The 19644-nt window shown below is 41.9% G+C and overlaps 1 protein-coding gene across 1 annotated transcript in view; it reads left to right on the top strand.

Annotated features, from left to right (window-relative positions):
* LOC100554736 (complement C4) overlaps positions 1–18840 on the top strand; it is a 91974-nt gene extending 73134 nt beyond the window's left edge. The window contains exons 34-41 of the mRNA XM_003218071.4: positions 634–724; positions 2362–2436; positions 3410–3515; positions 7025–7114; positions 10451–10543; positions 13466–13549; positions 15896–16028; positions 18359–18840. Coding sequence (XP_003218119.3) covers positions 634–724; positions 2362–2436; positions 3410–3515; positions 7025–7114; positions 10451–10543; positions 13466–13549; positions 15896–16028; positions 18359–18500 — 814 coding nt within the window. The 3' untranslated portion in view covers positions 18501–18840. The remainder of the gene's footprint in view (positions 1–633; positions 725–2361; positions 2437–3409; positions 3516–7024; positions 7115–10450; positions 10544–13465; positions 13550–15895; positions 16029–18358) is intronic.
* Positions 18841–19644: the final 804 nt, after the last annotated feature.

The following is a 19644-nucleotide window of genomic DNA, read 5'->3' as shown; positions in this document are numbered from 1 at the left end:
TCAGGAGAATAATTTCATCCTTTTGGGTGGACTAGAAAAAGATCTGGCCAGTCTGGAGAAAGAGAGTTCCAAAAAATAGCTAGGAAAAAGGAGTCTCCATGCAGCTTCAAGGTTGCACTTTGCCCTCTCCTCTCATTCATATCACATGGTAAGTACTTTCTGGTAGTTGTGTGCCTTCAAGTTGCTTCCAGCCTATGGCAACACTAAGACAGGCTTACCATGAGGTTTTCTTGGCAAGATATGTTCAGAGGGGGCTTTGCTTCCTATTTTCACTTGCCTAAATCCAAAACAGGGACAGGAACCAGCTCACTTCCAGATTTTGCCGGACTCGCCCAGAAATTGTTTCCCCTTGCTACTATCTAGTATCACCCCAGAATAAGTGGAATTTGGCACCTACAGTTTCATTTTCCCATATCCGGAAAAAAAAATTCTCTTTGGGAATTTCCTAAGTCCTCCTGCACATTTCTATTGTATCCTTCTGAAAGACATTCATTTCAATAGGATTCATTATTATCTATGGCTTTATATTTTGATGGTGAAGTTAGGAATGTATCCTCTGTGGATGTGAAGGCCATATTATACTACTGCTGTTTCCTCCTCCTTCTCAATACCCTGTGGTTCCTTCCTTTGTAGGAGACAACCAGGGGCACATGTCACTGGCATGGTCATTGTGGACATCACCCTGCTTAGTGGATTCCAACCTGATGAAGGGGACCTTAACCAGGTAGCTATTTGTGGGAGACTGTGAGACTTTCTGAAAGGCAGAGATGTCATTCTTCAGTCAGATCCCGTCTACACTGAAAAGTTAAGAACGTTAGACACCACTTTAACTGCCATGGGTCATTGCTATGGAATCTTAATACCCTGTTTCCCCTAAAATAAGACATCCCCAGAAAATAAGACCTAGTAGAGGTTTTGCTGAATTGCTAAATATAAGGCCTCCCCCGAAAGTAAGACCTAGCAAAGTTTTTGTTTGGAAGCATGCCGAACGAACAGAACACCAGAGCATGCAGGATCGGTAAATGTACGTACCATAGAGTGTTGTACATGGAAATATTGGTAGTAACAAGAAATTCTTGATAGGATTCACAGTTCGTCTGGTTATGCTGGTTTGTGATGACAACTACTGTACAGCATATAATAAATGTTCATTTTTTTGTTCAATAATAAATGTGAATTCTTCTTCATGGAAAAATAAGACATCCCCTGAAAATAAGACCTAGAGCATCTTTGGGAGCAAAAATTAATATAAGACAATGTCTTATTTTCGGGGAAACACGGTAGTTGATAAGGTCTTTAGCTTTCTCTGCCAAAGAGTACTAATACCTCACCAAACTACAAATCCCAAAATTTGATAGTATGGAACCATGACAGCTAAAGTGGTGTCAAACTGCATTCATTCTGCAATGTAGATCATTTAAGCATGGAAGAAACCACATTCCTGGTTTATTGGGAAAACAATGATGTCATGTGATAAGACTATGACTTCATCTACACTGCCACATAATGCAATTTGAACTGCATTATATGGACAGTGTAGACTCATTTAATACAGATTGAACTGGATTATATAAGACTACACTGCCATATAATCCATTTCCAACTACAGTAGAGTCTCACTTATCCAACATAAACGGGCCAGCAGAACGTTGGATAAGCGAATATGTTGGATAATAAGGAGGGATTAAGGAAAAGCCTATTAAAAATCAAATTAGATTATGATTTTACAAATTAAGCACCAAAACATCATGTTATACAACAAATTTGACAGAAAAAGCAGTTCAACACACAGTAATGCTATGTAGTAAATACTGTATTTACGAATTTAGCACCAAAATATCACGATGTATTGAAAACATTGACTACAAAAATGCATTGGATAATCCAGAACATTGGATAAGCGAGTATTGGATAAGTGAGACTCTACTGTATTCTATGAATCCAGTTCAAATGCAATTAATCTGAATTCTGAAACTGTATTATTTGGCAGTGTAGATGAGGCCTAAGACAAAAGTGGGACCAAACTACTGCTATGACCGTTCTTTTTAAAAAAAAAAAAATTATTAACATAAATATAATTATTTTAAAAGTGTTTTATTCGCATATAATTTCTAAATACTTAAAACAACATTGAAGATGATATACAAAAGAAATAACAAAAATAAAATATAAATATACATGTATCAACTCCTAAACACTACATTCTATACCTGACCAAATAAACTAAGAATTTTATAGGTCAGGGAAGATTTGAACCCAGATCTCCTATGTCACTGGGCTATACTGGCTCTATTTTGGGAGGTGATGCTTGTGTTTCATTTTGCTATTTCTCTCCTTCTTTTCCCTCCACCACCTCCTCAGCTACGCGATGTCCCAGATCGATACATCAGCCATTGGGAGCTTCAAGGACGACGGCTGATGCTGTATATCGACTCGGTGAGAGAAACCTGCAAGAAGGGACTTAATGAGGGAGGAAATAGGGAAAGCTTTATAGAGGCGTTCCAATAAACTCCCCCTTGCATAAACCCAGCACTGCTTTCTGAATTGAGCTCAGGGGTAACTAGTTGAAAATACGAGAGTCAGCCCTCCAAATTTGCTAGAGGTAAGGGTACAGGACTCCCACGAAAGCGGAAAAGCTGCAAATAAAAAATGCCACTTTTTTCAATATGAGAGAACCCCTCTCTAGCAGTCTTTAAGTCCTTCATAAGAAGCCACAGTTAAACCCTTGTGCCAGCTGAACTGCTGACCTGAAGGTTGGGTTGCTGACCTGAAGGTTGCTGGTTCAAATCTGCAATATGGGGTGAGCTCCTGTCTCTCAGCTCTAGCTTGTAGGGACATGAGAGAAACCCCCCAGCAAGATGGTAACACATCCGGGCCTCCCTGGCAATGTCTCAGTAGACAGCCATTCACTCACACCAGAGACGACTTGCAGTATGTTCTCAAGACACTTCTGACACGATAATAAAGCTTTCATAATGAAAGTTAAGGACCTAGGACCTAGTTTCCTAAAGTGAACATATTAATCAAATCCGCAAAAGTTAAACCTGCAAATGTAGAGGGTTGTCCATAGTTATCTACGACATCCCTTTCTTCTGCTGTTTCTGGGATCTTCCAGGAGTCTCATGATAATAAACAAACAAACAAACAAACAATTTTCCCTGTCATACATCACCATTAAATTGCCAAGAGCCCTTTCCCTTATTTCACTTAGCAACCCTACACTCCCCCTAATCTATAGGTTAAGATTTGTCTAAATGAAGCTGATTTTGTAACTGATCTATAGCAGATGAAACCGGGATGGGAGGCTTAGCTTTCCTCCCTTATCCCAACTGATTTTGTTGTTTCTGTTAGACTGAAAGCTGGTTTAAAATTAGCAAGAGAAATAATACATATGCATGCTTATGTGCAGGTGCCCGAATCAGAACGTGAATGCTTAGCATTTAAAGCCAAGCAGACAGTACCGGTTGGGAAGCTCCAGCCGGCCAGTGCCACCATCTATGATTTTTATGAACCAGGTAAGATCTAATAGTTTAAGTGTTGGAATATGTAAGCAGGGTTCGAATCCCCACTCATGAAAAAACATTGGGTGAATTTGGACAAGTCACACAGTCATAGCCTTGGAAAGCACCATGATAGGGTTCCTTTAAGTCAGAATATACTTGAAGGCACACAATAACAATAAAGAAATGGCAAATCACGAGGCAGGGAGTTCCCTAGACCAGAGCTTTCCAAACTGTGTGTCATGACACCTTAGTGTGTTGGCTACAATGTGTAGATGTGTCACCTGAACTTAATACAAAACCATTTAGTCTCTGTAAAATCTATACACATGATTAATGTGAAAATCTGTATGTGTGTATGTGGTACGGGTGTCAATCAGGCTCCCACCTCCACAAACAGATATAACTCCCAGTGCTGAGGAGTCACCAATGGCCCTCCCTCCAAGGAACATTTCAAACACACAACCCCCATGACCACAGAACATACTTGAGGGATTTAGGGGGGATTGGCCTTCACATTTGGGAGCTGTTGGTACTGGGATTTATAGTTCACCTGCAATCAAAGGACACTCTGATCCCCACCAATGATGTACCTGGACTTAACTTGGCCCATAGAACCAGCATGACCAACTGAATCTCCTGAAGGGGTTTGAGGGGAACTGACCTTCATTTCTGGGAGTTATAGTTCACCTACATCCGGAGACACCGTGACCACCACCGACAATAGATCGCAAACAAACTTGGCACACCGAACCCCCATGACCAACTGAACCTTCTACAGGGGTTGGAGGATAACTGACCTTCATTTCTGGGAGTTATAGTTCACCTACATCCGGAAACACCGTGACCACCACCGACAATAGATCGCAAACTTGGCACACCGAACCCCCATGACCAACTGAACCTTCTACAGGGGTTGGAGGAGAACTGACCTTCATTTCTGGGAGTTATAGTTCACCTACATCCGGAGACACCGTGACCACCACCGACAATAGATCGCAAACTTGGCACACCGAACCCCCATGACCAACTGAACCTTCTACAGGGGTTGGAGGAGAACTGACCTTCATTTCTGGGAGTTATAGTTCACCTACATCCGGAAACACCGTGACCACCACCGACAATAGATCGCAAACAAACTTGGCACACCGAACCCCCATGACCAACTAAACTTTCAGCAGGGGTTGAAGGAGAACTGACATTCATTTCTGAGAGTTTTAGTTCACCTATATCCGGAGACACCATGACCTCCACTGAGAATAGACCGGGACCAAATTTGGCACACAGAACTCCCTTTACCAACTGAACCAACAGAACCCCTATGACCAACTGAGGGGGATTGACTCACCATGGTGGGAGCTGTAGTTTACCCTGCAGCCAGAGAGCATAGTGAACCTCTCTGATGATGCATCCAGAGCAAACTTCCCCAACATGACAAACTTTCAGTACTGATGGAGTTTCTGGGGGTTAACCTGCCATGATGTGAGTTGTAGTTCACCCACAACCTAATGCATTTGTACAATTTAAAAATTAACTTTCAAATAACCTGGGCAACAGCAGGTACCCAAGCTAGTAAGTAATAAATCATACATTTTTTATAATATAAATGAAAAGTTTTCATGAGATATGTGTTGTCGAAGGCTTTCAGGGCCGGGATCACAGGGCTGTTGTATGTTTTCCGGGCTGTATGGCCATGTTCTAGAAGTATTCTCTCCTGACATTTCACCCACATCTATGGCAGGCATCCTCAGAGGTTTCACCTCACAACCTCTGAGGATGCCTGCCATAGATGTGGGAGAAACGTCAGGAGAGAATACTTCTAGAACATGGCCATACAGCCCGGAAAACATACAACAACCCTTTCATGAGATATGTTGTGTTCCCATACATTTTGTTATTACAATTTATATATGTGCCCATATATCTTATAAGGGGTTGGTTTATCCTCCGGCTTGCTAGTAAAACTGAACTACTGTGTCGTGAAATAATGCATGTCTGATAAGTCTTACCAGCATGAAATGTTTGGAAAGCTCTGCCCTAGACACCATGAGGTAGATCTTTTAGATAAGGGGTCACAAATTGCTTGCCTTTGCAGCTTGCTTATGACTTTCATTCTTCCCCCAAAGCAAGAATATTGAGGTTTTAGGGAAAGAAATGCAAATGTATTTAAATTTAATTGATCCATTACTTGCTTGGCTGATAAGTCAGTTAAATTTTCTGGCAGCCTGTAAATTTTTAATAGGCTGTGTAGCATATTGCATTTGCATTATTTGTTTGGTATGCATTACTGGGGTTCTGTATTTTGACAGATCTTGGGAGCCTGATGAAATCTGGGTTGACATCTGCCCTGCGTGGGAAGGCAGGGTGAAGTGAGCTCATGGCACACGGAGATAATCTATGATGCCTGGGATCAGAAATGTGCCCCCCACTTCCTCTGCAATGCCAAATTTGAGTCTGGAAATAATAATAATAATAATAATAATAATAATAATAATAATAATAATAATAATAAAACTTTATTTATATTCCAGCCTATCTCTCCTGGAGGGACTCAGGGTGGATTCCAAACATAAAAGGCAAACAGTCAATGCCCGAACACAATAACAATACACCCATAATAATGAAAAAATTGATAACTAAACATATAAACACAAATTATGACTTAACAACTAAAATTAAATACAAAATGCAACCTGTTATATCAGATATGAAACAAAACATCAAACATTAAATAGGAGCGTCAATTTCCCAGTTCCTTGGGGGCAAATAGATTGATCATTGCTCAAGATGTCTATTGAGCTGATGTGATGTTACTCTTATTATGCAGCATGTTTCAAAAAGATGGACCTGATTTGAAATGTCTACAAGACTGCAACCATGAACCACACATAAATGAAGCTCTCACTGCTTGAAAGGGTTGGGGATAGAGTTTCAATTGATTGCTGCTAGATGTCACTCCTAGTGCACAAACAGCCCCTGGTCTCAGCCATTTGAAAGATGACAACTCCACAACATTAAGGCCCAATGAGATGTTATTTTTGAGGTTTGTTTCAGGATAAAAATAGACTGTAGAACTTGAGAACTCATTGATTCACTTGTTACTTTTTGCATAATTGCAGTATGTTGCCATTGTGAAATACACTGCTTTGAAATTGGGTCCGTCATTTTGAAACACCTTATATTGTCCAACATCCCCCAGAACAGCGTGACTATTTCATCAAAGTACTTTCATCAGTACTGTCAACTCTCCTCATTTCCAGGCTTTAACCTTGACAGATTTGATTATTTGCTGATTTCATTAATATGTTATTTTTAGGAATGTCTAGGTCCTTGGAAACTGGCCACAGATCCATGCTTGAGGACCTAGACATCTCTAGAAAGAACACTTCTTTAGACATTTGTAGTTCTGTTTTCAGCCAGACTGAACTTCTGGATGAGGTTGAATCACTGAATTAAATAAAAACCTCTCATATACTGTCTATCTCTCTCTCCCTCTCTTTTTGCAACCTAATATCCATGGATAGATCAGCGCTGCAACATCTTCTATGGTGCTCCCAACAAACCTCAGTATGTCTCTGCCTTATGCTCCGATGACGTCTGCCAATGTGCTGAAGGTAAAGTGGCTGCAACTGAATTTAGGATTCCTGAAGGTCAGGGTGGACAACAATAAAAGACTTCCTTGAACAGAGGCTTGCCTTGCCAACATGAAAAATCTGCCATTGGTATAGCTCTAGAAATGGAAAATAGGGCTAGGGTGCATACCCTCCAACATTTGCAACATGTGTTCCCAAGATGAGGAAAGTTACTAATGAGGAAGAACACACCAGAAAAACTACAGTAGTTTTCTTTCCCCTGAGCCCACTGTGAAAGACAGACTTCCACTCCGCTCCTGTTGGGTTAATTGAGTATAAAAATGGATTGCTGTGAGTTTTCCAGGTTGTATGGTCATGTTCCAGAAGCATTCTCTCCTGACATTTCACCCACATCTATGTCAGGCATGCTCAGAGGTTGTGAGGTCTGTTGGAATCTAGGTAAGTGGGGTTTATATATCTGTGGAAGGTCCTGGTTCCCACCCTGGAAACAATCAGGGCGAGCTAACACCTTCCAACAAAGGATTCCCCCAGGCAGGAAGCTGCCAGGCTTTGAAGGTACAAGGCCATTCAGTGCTAATCAAGGTGGCCAACTGCAATGTTCACACTTGCCTCAAACAGAAAAGAGTTCTTTCTCCCACCCTGGACATTTCACAGATATATAAACCCCACTTGCCTAGTTTCCAACAGACCTCACAACCTCTGAGCATGCCTGGCATAGATGTGGGTGAAATGTCAGGAAAGAATGTTCAATGTGTTGTCGAAGGCTTTCATGGCCGGGATCACAGGATTGTTGTATGTCTTTCGGGCTGTGTGGCCATGTTCCAGAAGTATTCTCTCCTGACGTTTCGCCCACATCTATGGCAGGCATCCTCAGAGGTTGTGAGGTATGGATAAAACTAAGTAAGGAAAGGAAAGAATATATATCTGTGTAGAGTCCAAGGTGTGGAAAGAGTCCTTTGTCACTGGGAGCCAGCATTAATGTTTCAGTTAATCACCCTAATTAGCATTGGAGATGTTTTGTCCCTTGCCTGGGGGCATCCTTTGTTCAGTCAAGCCTTCATTGTGTTGGTTTCCATCTACTGTTTTGATTTTGGAGTTTTGTAATACTGGTAGCCAGATTTTGTTCATTTTCATGGTTTCTTCCTTTCTGTTAAAGTTGTCTACATGCTTGTGGATTTCAATGGCTTCTCTGTGTAGTCTGACATGATAGTTGTTGGAATGGTCTTAGTTTATCCATACTTCACAGCCCGAAAGACATACAACAACCCTCAGGAGAGAATGCTTCTGGAACATGGCCATACAGCCCCGGAAAATTCACAGCAACCCAGTGATTCCAGCCATGAAAGCCTTCGACAACACATTCAGTGCAAACGGCTTTAAACCCCATTTGCTGTAATTGAAGGACAATGGGGGAAAGTGGGAGGACGATTGAGAAACTGGGACATTTTAAAAGTAGCTGAAAAAGTGGAATGGCAGAGGATTGATCCATGGAGGGTATAACAGTGTCTTAAGGGCTTGCACCATAAATCAACCGTAGAATCGCCTAGAGCAGGTCTTCTTAAACTTTTCCACTTGCGACCTCTTTCCATCCAAGAAATTTTTATGTGGCCCCAGTTATATAGGTATATAAAGTAGGTGTAAAAGCAAACATTTACTGATAATAAACCAACATTTGCAAGCCTTACTAAACAGGCTGGTCTTCCTTTTTTGTGGAGTACAGCTGAAGCATTTTATGCTGAGCCCACTTTAAGCACTGCATGTTGTTGCTAACAGATTAGTGTAAATGGATGGCATTTAGAAACATTTTTGGTTGCGAAATTTTTGTGAACCCGACATTGAGCTAAGGGGGTCTTATTTGAGGCCAGGACCCATAGTATTAAAAGCTGTGGACTAGAGATTTTCTGATAAATATTCTTCATAGCAGTGGTTCCCAACATTTTTTTTTAACCAGGAACCACTTTGACCAGGGACCACTCTCCAACATTAGTACCAAAAGGGTTACGAATCAGTTTTTGGTCAACTTTAGATTCGATTTGGTTATTTGGGGTGCTGATTCAAAAAATTGCATTGGATAGACCACATCAGATCTAGTTTCTGATACAGAACATATGCCATCCAGTAGTCACCATCTGCTCGCCCACAGAAAAACATATTTAATAATCATGAACTAATGTGGTCTATCCAATGCAATTTTCTGAATCAGGACCCCAAATAACCCCAGGAACAGGCCTAAAAACAAAGACACCAAGAATTTGTTTTTGGTTGGGCTGTATTATTATCTGTAGTAGTAACAGTGAGGCCCCAGACCATATTTTATGTATTCTCTAAAATTAAAGGTTTCCCCTGACGTTAAGTCCAGTCGTAACTGACTCTGGGGGTTGGTGCTCATCTCCATTTCTAAGCCGAAGAGCCAGCATTGTCTGTAGACACCTCCAAGGTCATGTGGCCGGCATGACTGCATGGAGTGCCGTTACCTTCCCGCTGGAGCGGTACCTATTGATCTACTCACATTTGCATGTTTTTGAACTGCTAGGTTGGCAGGAGCTGGGGCTAACAGAGGGTGCTCATTCCACTCCCGGGATTTGAACCTGGGACCTTTCGGTCTGCAAGTTCAGCAGCTCAGCGCTTTAACACACCCCGCCGCCACCAGGGGCCCATGAATTCTCTAGCACACCTTTAACCACACCTTGAGCCACATTGGAGTAGTGGCCTTTGGGGCTTTGCTTAGCAGGTGCCCCCACCACTGACTTCCACTATCGTCTTAAAATAGCCATGTTATCTGCACCCATTGGACTAAGCACATCACTCCCAGCTATTGCAACAAGTAGTGAACTTCCTTATAATTGCACTTCTTATCTCAAGAGCCCCTGGTGGTACAGTGGATTAAACCACTGAGCTGCTGAACTTACTCACTGAAAGGTTGCTGGTTCGAATCCAGGGAGCGGAGTGAGCTCCCACTATTAGCCCCAGCTTCTGTCAATTTAGCATTTCGAAAAAATGCAAATGTAAACAGATCAATAGGTACCACTTCTACAGGAAGGTAATGGCACTCCAAGTAGTCATGCCAGCCACATGACCTAGGAGGTGTCTATAGACAATGCCGGCTCTTCGGCTTAGAAATGGAGATGAGCACCAACCCCCAGAGTCGGACATGACTGGACTTAACGTCAGGGGAAACTTTTACCCTTTACCTTTACCAGGAGAACCACTGCTTCTGTTAAGTCCCTTTGAGAACTCTGAAGTCTTAGTTTTCTACTGATCTTTTATAACCAATACCAACTAGACATTTCACACTGCTCCTAGAGAAAGTGAGGAATGCATGCAATCTGAATACATGCCTTACTTTTTTCCGCACAGGAGCCTGTCCACGCTTGAAGCATACCATTGAGGATGGCATTACAGAAGATACTCGCATGGAGTTTGCATGCTACAGTCCTCGGGTGCAATATGGTAAGAGAGAGTTGGTGGGCGCAGGGACTAGAGTGCTGTGCCACACTTTCTAACTTGCTATTTAGGATGCATCTACATCAGGCATGGGTAAACTTTGGCCTTCCGGGTGTTTTGGACTTCAACTCCCACCATTCCTAACAGCTGCTGACTGTTAGGAATGGTGGGAGTTGATGTCCAAAACACCTGGAGGGCCCAAGTTTGCCCATGCCTGATCTACACTATAAAATTAATGCCATTTGACATCTCTTTAACTTCCATGGCTCAATGCTATGGAATTGTAAACACTGTATTTTTGCAAGGCTTTTAAGGCTCTCTGCCAGTGTGCTAATACCTCATCAGACTATAACTCCCAAGATTCCATGGCAGATAGAGTGGTATTAAACTGCATTAATTCTACAGTGTAGCTGCACCCTTACAAATCTGTCAACATCACCTCCCTCCAAGCCACAGAGGTCTGTTTATTTTCATGCATACCTCTCTCAGTTTGGTTCCTTAGTAACTTTTCCATCCCTTTCTATTTTTTTTGGCAGTTCCACAACTTGCCTTGATGAACTAACAAAAATTTAAGATGATAGTATGCACAGGCTTCTACCACGAATGAAAAAGGGGGGATTTTGTATAAATAACTAGGGAAATATTACTATCTAAATCCATAATAAAAGCGAAAATCCGTATGTGTGTATGTGGCACGGGTGTCCGCTCACACAGACAGCCTCCGGCCTCCACAAACAGGCTCTAGTTCCCAGTGCTGAGGAGCCAGCAAGTCACTCTTTTCCACTGACATTGTGGTCACAGCGAGCGCCATGAACATGTAGCCCAAACCCTGCCAATGTCCTCGCCAAGCACTACGGCCCACCATGCAAGGAATGCTTTCATTCGGGGACCATTTCATCCTACATTTTGCTTTTTCTTCCACCACAGGCAGGCATCCCAGGGTTCTCCATTTCTGTGGAGTTTCCATGGCCCTGCCCACTGCCCTTTCCTTTCAAATCTGTCTGCATAACAAACAGAGCAGAACTGAGCTGCAACTAAACTTACTGGAGGAGTTTTGGGATTGACTCCACATGGTGGAAGTTGTAGTTCACCCTGCATCAAGTCAGAGCCCTGTGACTCCTACTGGATAATATAGAGGAGTTGAAGTTCACCTATAACCAGAACGCTATGAACCCAAACAATGATGGTTCTCGGCCAAACTTGCCATGCAGACCCAATATGCCCAGATTTGACTACTGGTGGGTTTGGAGGGGAATTGGCCTGGAGATTTGGGAGTAGCAGGTACTGGGATTTATAGTTCACCTGCAATGAATGAGTATCACACTTGGCACACAGAGCCCCCATAACCAATACAACATATTGGACAAGTTTGGGGAAAAGGGAGTTATAGTTCACCTGCAGCCAGATAAACACTGACCCCCACCGACAATGCACTAGGACCACACTTCACACAGAGAAGCCTCATGACCTACTGAACATACTGCAGGGATTTGTGGGAAGGGGCCTTGATTTTGGGAGCTGTGGTTCACCTCCATCCAAAGACCACTGAACCCAGCCAATAACGAATCTTGCCACACAGACTGAATATTGCCTGCTGTGGATACTGATAGATATTTCGGGCCAATTGCCCCGGGAATCTGGAAGTTGTAGTAGTGGAACCCCATCTAGAGAGTACTGCAGCACACCTTGTACACACGCCCAAAATGGCCAACTTATAATACTGGCAGGGTTTGGGAAGGATTCAGCCACGATTCTGGGAATTGTAGTTCACCCACTCCAAACAGAATACATAACATTAAACACAAATAATACCATTTTCAAATGACCCGAGCATCGCTGGGTCCCCAAACTAGTTATTAATAAAATTAAACAAGTCAAGTAGAAGGCAATTTATTAGTAAGTGGTAGTAGTATTTAAATGTCTGTGACTTGGAGATAGGTGGTGGATGAGATTAAAACAAGATTATAAATTATGATTTGTTTCTCTATTTTAATATAGTATTACAGTAGAGTTTCACTTATCCAAGCTAAATGGGCTGGCAGAAGCTTGAATAAGCGAATATCTTGGATAATTAGGAGGGATTAAGGAAAAGCCTATTAAACATCAAATTAGGTTATGATTTGACAAATTAAGCACCAAAACATCATGTTTTACAACAAATTTGACAGAAAAAGCAGTTCAATACGCAGTAATGTTATGTTGTAATTACTGTATTTACGAATTTAGCACCAAAATATCACAGTATATTGAAAACATTGACTACAAAAATGCATTGGATAATCCAGAACCTTGGATAAGTGAGGCTTGGATAAGTGAGACTCTACTGTATATATGTTTTAAAAACCGACATTGTCCAGTAAACAGCACAATGTTGTTTTTACAACATATTATATACAGATATTTAATAGTCAAATACTATTAAATTTCCGCAATCACTACTGGCATGAAATAATTCCCTTGATCAATTATTTGCCTCCAAGGAATTGGGAAGGCTTCTGTTCGACGTTTAGATGTTTTGCTTTTTGTCCAATATAACAGTTTGCATTTTTAATCTAATTTTAGTTGTTAAGTCATAATTTATTTTTATACGTTGGGTTGTGATTTTTTATTATTATGGGTGTATTGTTGTTGTATTCAGGCATCAAATGTTTGCCTTTTATGTTTGGAATCAACCCTGAGTCCCTCCAGGGAGATAGGGCGGAATATAAATAAAGCTTTGTTGTTGATTTATTATTGATTTTTAACTCAAGCTCATTTTAAAGCCACAACTGCAGGAATGGGCAGGTTATTATCTATGCGTCTTTTATTTATTTACAGGGTGTATAGTTTCCTTTTCTGGCTAACAGCACAGTATACAGTATAAAATGATGAATTCTCAAACACAAGTTGCTGCCCATCTTACTGCAAGCCTTTCTTTCTTATCTGCAGCGTTCCGAGCCCGAGTGGCACGTGAGAGTCAGGAAAGCGCCTTCCGCGTCTATGAAGTGACAATCCTGGAGCCCTTGTACTTCAGTGAGTAATAGTTTGGTTGGGGGTCTTCAGCAACCCTTTAGATTCAATGCTTTCTGGCAGTACTGCAGTGACAAGCAGAAGTTGGCAACTTGCTACCGAAATTTCATGGAGTTAGTGATTTTAGTGTTTCATGGAGTATAGTGCTTTGAGCAGGGTTCGAATCCCATGGACTTGGGTACTGTGCATCCTACGCTCTCAACTTCTGAGAAGGAACTCTCTAAACCAGGCCTGCACAACATACGGCCAATTGCTTCATGCGACCCACAAAGGGCTTCCCTATGGGTTGTTGTATGTATTCCAGGCTGTATGGCCATGTTCTAGAAGTATTATCTCCTGACGTTTCGCCCACATCTATGGCAGGCATCCTCAGAGGTTGTGAGGCATGGGATTGATCCTTTTTCATCCCACTTCCTCAGCTGCTTTTAAAATGCCCTAGTTTCTCTTTCCTCCTTCAATTTTCCTCCTTTCAATTGCTGAAAATTTTGAAGGTTCGGAAGAGTTGTAGTCTGTCAAGGGCTCTATGCAGTCATAAAACTCCTATTCTTGCAGAAATGACTCTGTTAGTTCCGGTTAAGGATCCAGGTATCCAAAAGCACAGTTGGAAGGGTCTTCTAGGGGCCGTGGTAGCTCAGTGGGCTAAACCACTAGCTTCAGGAAAGCTGCTGATTGGAGGGTTGGCAGTCTGAAGCCGCGGGTCAGGGTGAGCTCCCAACTGTTAGCCCTAGTTTCTGCCAACCTAGCAGTTCGAAAGCATGCAATGCGAAGAGCCCAATACGTACAGCCTCGGTGGGAAGGTAAAAGGCTGCCCCGTGCAGACATGCTGGCAAAAACACGATCAGAGATGTCTACAGACAACAGGCTCCTCAGCATGGAAAATGGAACAAGAGCACCTCCCCATGGCCAGAGTTGAGCATTGCTTCCAGACACTAAAGATGAAAAAGGGGATGGCCTTTACTTTTGTGTACATGTATCATATGTTGTTGTTGTGTAAAAAGCATTGAATGTTTGCCTTATATGCATACTGTAATCAGCTCTTGAGTCCCTTTGGGGAGATAAAGCAAAGCTTTAAAGTATATTATTATTATTATTATTATTATTATTATTATTATTATTATTTTATTACGACACAGCAAACAAGATAGATATGCTGGATTTCGTATCACAGAATCACAAGTCGAACACTTCCCAAGTGTCTAGGACTGTGTGATGTATTTTCGGATGATGCGCGCAGATCCCAGCAGGGTGGCCTTTTGCAGTTGGCAGATCGTAATTTTGTCAATGTCTATTGTTTCCAAATGCCTGCTGAGATCTTTTGGCACGGCACCCAGTGTGCCGATCACCACCGGGACCACTTGCACTGGTTCCTGCCAGAGTCTTTGAAGTTATTATTATTATTATTATTATTATTATTATTATTATTATTCTTGAACAACACAATCTGCAGAGATTTTTGTTCTTTCCTAAACAAGCAGGAAGGCTTTTTTTCTCCTTTGTTGCAGCAATATAGAAAGTATATACACAATATACAACTTTACAGCTTCCTCTTCCTCACCACTCAGAGCAGCAATTGTCCAACACACTCTCCAAAACACTATCGGTTCCTTCATCAACCCTCATCAAACTTACTCAATATCACTACAACCTATATACTACTATTGCCTTAACCACCACACCCTAATCAAAGTGGCTTGACTCTCTTACAGATGGTTAGGCCAAAAGTATTAACTTTGCTATCACTTAGAAAATGGCAGGTATTTTTCAAATCCTAACACAACCCATTGCAATTAACTAAGGAGGAAGGGGGGAGAAGTGGCCTGCAAAAGTTTTTTTTTTTAATGGCTCTTTACAACTGCCAAGGTATGCAGGTCTCTTCTAAACAAATCTTGTCCAGATAACCCTGTGATCAGGTCATCTTAAGATGGAAATGACTTGAAGACACACAATGAACATGATCCAACATTATCAGATAAAATCCATTTCAAAGGGAATCGCTAGGCTGTTAGGAATTGTGAGAGTTGAAGTCCAACAGGCTTGGAGGGCCGAAGTTTGCCCATAAAATTAATGCAGTTTGATACTCCTTTAACTACCATGGCTCAGTGCTATGGAAGCATTAGATTTTGTAGTTTGGTGAGGCACCAACATGTTTGGCAGAGAAGGCTAAAGACCTTGGTAAGAAAAACCTAGGCATGCTCAAGATCTAGCAGATCATCTTAGACAAACACAAGGAGGAAGAAAGGACTTCCAGAGATTGTCTCAGCTCACTTAGTTTCAGGACCGCTGCCTCCTTAGAGGATTTCATCATCTCCCCCACTGACTCCGTCATCCTCTCGTTCTTTTCTTTACCAGCCGCAGACAGTGGGATTGCCACTGATGCAACACGGCGCTTCGTGGTGCGTGCAGCGTGTCGGACACGCTTGGCCACAGGCCGCGAGTACCTCTTGATGGGCCGTGATGGAGAAACCCGTGACTCCGAAGGCCGGTAAGTCAATAAGGGAAAGGAAGAAGAATTAGACGTGTAGTGGGATCGGTGGGAAAGCAGAAGTACAGGCATTGTGGATTGTGGAGAGTTCAATGATACAGAGAATTAGTTTAGAGTGCAGGAGGGGGTTATGCCCATTGATGAAGATTGGGAGGTTTAAATAAAATCAGAGGTGATCCGATAACAAGAACAGTAAGTGGTGCTCTTGTACCCTTAATAGTTGCATAATAAACATAAAATATCCAATTCATCGTCTCCCTCTTCCCACAAGCACGTTAAGATATTTTTATTCAGGGATCAACTGAGACCCAGTACGGTGAAACATAATTTATTTATTTATTTGCAGTATTTATATTCTGCCCTTCTCACTCCGAAGGGGACACAGGGTGGATCACAATGTACACACACATGGCAAACATTCAACGCCATTAGACATACAGACAGAAACAGAAATGAAGACACAGAGACAATTTAACATTTTCCAGCTTCCAGGCTTCATGAGAGTATGCTCGATTCCGGCCACAGGGGGAGCTGCCGCTTCATCATTCACTGTAACACCAAGTCCTTGATGGATTGGTTCCTCATTCCTTTCTGCATGCTGCTGGATGATTTTTTTGGTGTTGTAAATTAGTTAAATTAGCCTCCCCGCATAAGCGATACCTAAATTTTCCTACTTGATAGATGCAACTATCTTTCAGGTTGCTTAGGTCAATGACCAGCTGGGCTATTTTTTAATAGTCGGGTGCTCACTCCGATGCGGGCTGGCTTCGAATTCATGACCTCACAGTCAGTAGTGATATATTGCAGCTGGCTATTAACCAGCTGCGCCACAGCCCGGCAAAAGTATACTTCTTAATCAGAAAACTCAATATTTAACTTTTGTAGTTCTCCGTGGCCACTCAATGGCTGGTGGAAAGCGAGGGCAAGTGAATTGGAAAAGCATCTAAGTATCTCCCAATAGTCAGATTCAGATGGGTTACATAATTAGCTGAAGTTGTCTGGAGTTGCCAGCTCGTGTAATCATGTAATCATTCTGTGTCTGGACATGAGCTGGATCTCAATAGTAAGTTGTAGGTTTTTCTCTTTGCAGAGGGAGAAACTAAATATAGTGGTTGTTCGTTATCCATTGAATTTGGTTCTAGGATATCCCCTCGGCCTCCCAGATACCAAAATCTGTGGATGGTACCCTTTATATAAAATGCAAATGTTTGTTTTTCGGGATAGTTGATCCATGGGTGCAGATTCCATAGATGTGGAGGGCCGACTTTACCAGCTTTTGCAATACAGTAACAAGAAAGAAGGAAAGAAAACAAACAAACAAACAAACAAACAAACAAACAAACAAACAAGGAAGGAAGGAAGGAAGGAAAGACATGCTCACCCTATATAGCTTACCCTATATAGCTGGCCTCTGAGAATGACCCTTAACTTATCCACAGGTCATATCAAAATCTCTAATTTTTGCCCCAAATCCTGCTCTCAGCTTTTACATGAGGTCAATTTGTACATGAGTATACAGGCAGTCCCTGAGTTACAAACATCTGACTTACAAATGATTCAAAGTTACAAATGGGGGTGAGACAACAGTAAGTGAGAGAAATCTACCTCGGAAGGGAAATGCACTCCTGAAAGAGTTATTATCATGGGGAAAAGGTGTCTCCACTGAAGCTTTATCCCCAGTTCTTGTTTCCACAACAAGCCACATTTTCAAAACTCAATGATCACAGGAACTGAAAATAAACTGAAATCTTCGGAACAGGGGCACAGAAAGCAAAAAAAATGCCATAGGGGTGTTAACCCTTTCCTATGGTATGCAAAGTAAATATGTGTGTGTGCGTGCGTGCGTGCATGCATGCGGCTGGAGTTATACTTAAAAAATGTACCTGTTCCGACTTACATGCAAATTCAACTTAAGAACAAGCCTACAGAACCTGTCTTGTTCATAATTTGCGGAGTGCCTGTATGTGATGGTCTGCATATATGGGAGTATTGTCAAATTATGATGACTTCCTAGACGTTGTCCCTTCATAATTCTCAGCCAAACAGCTCTCACAGTTAAGAAGTTCCGCCTGAACATCAGGAAGAACTTCCTCACTGTGAGAGCTGTTCAGCAGTGGAACTCTCTGCCCCAGAATGTGGTGGACGCTCCTTCTTTGGAGGCTTTTAAGCAGAGGCTGGATGGCCATCAGTTGGGGGTGCTTTGAATGCGATTTTCTTGCTTCTTGGCAGGGGGTTGGACTGGATGGCCCGTGAGGTCTCTTCCAACTCTATGATTCTATAGGTCTATGATTCGAATTCTTCTACATTCTGACCCCATTCTTTCTTTGCAGCCCCCAGTACCTACTGGATAAGGACTCCTGGGTGGAGGAGCTTCCTCCCCCCAAAATCTGTGGAGCCACCAGGAATCGCAATGCTTGCTCTCAGCTCCAAAGCTTCATGTCCTCCTTTGCTGAGAATGGCTGTCGCGTCTGAGCCAGAAAACAGGATCCCTCCAGCCCTCTTTCATATCAATGCACCCAAAACGCTGACTCTTTAGAGGGATGAGAGATCACTACACAATAATCTACTTTTTATTCCCTCTATCAATTGCCATTTCAGGCTTCATGATCAAAGCACACATAGTTAACAAGACCCATCATCCTCCAGAACTGCCCTCAGAGCACACTGCAACTAATCCTGCTGCCATTGTTTTTTTTATTAACATTTTACATTTTTTAAACCCTTCTTGCCTTTTGCACTAGCAGTCATGACTTGCAAGTTGTTTGCACTATTTTAAACTACTGTTTACTCAATAAAAAAATTGTATCCTTTACCTACTGGTTCTTTGTGCAGTAATACTGATCTGAATGTGCTTTTGGTGTTCTTCCATTGAACCACAACCAGTTTTTTTGCAATGGAGCCAACTGGCAGACCCAGTTTTAATTTCCATACAAGCAGCCTGGGAGTTGTAGTACATAAAAAGTACTATATAAAAGTACTACTATTTTTGAGCTCTTTTCATGTCTCACTTGCATATAGTCAGCCATTCACTGAGGTTAGAGCAGGCATGGGCAAACTTTGGCCCTCCAGGTGTTTTGGACTTCCAACTCCTACAATTCCTACCTGCCTCAGGCCCTTTCTTTTTCCCCCTCAGCCGCTTAAGCTAAGCGTAGATAAAGTAAATAAAGAACAACACTCAGAAAACAGAGGAATTCCAGACAGGAAACAATCATGGCCAGGTAACACCTTCCAACAAAGGATTCCCCAAGGCAGAAAGCAGCCAGGCTCTGAAGCTGCAAGGCCATTAAAGACTAATCAAGGTTGCCAATTGCAACATTTACACCTGCCTCAAACAGACAAAAGTTTTTTCCCCCACCCTGGACATTCACAGATATATATACTTGCTGGTACATATAATCATTCCAATTACTTAACGTCCATTTCCATTTGTCTCTCCATCCTCTAGCAATCACCACGTGTGCTGCTCTTATTGTTACTTTAAATAATTCCTGGCAGTTGATTTTTATAATCAGGTAATCCAACACTCTCCACAGTAGCAAATTATTATTAATTTGAATTTTTATCTGTATTATCTCCTGAATTTTTCTTTGTATCGTTTGCCAGAATGTTTTAAAAT

The sequence above is a fragment of the Anolis carolinensis genome, chromosome 2 (genome assembly GCF_035594765.1).
Source record: "Anolis carolinensis isolate JA03-04 chromosome 2, rAnoCar3.1.pri, whole genome shotgun sequence".
Taxonomy (NCBI): domain Eukaryota; kingdom Metazoa; phylum Chordata; class Lepidosauria; order Squamata; family Dactyloidae; genus Anolis; species Anolis carolinensis.
Note: the sequence above shows the minus strand (reverse complement) of the source record. Positions and strands in the feature narration are given on the sequence as shown.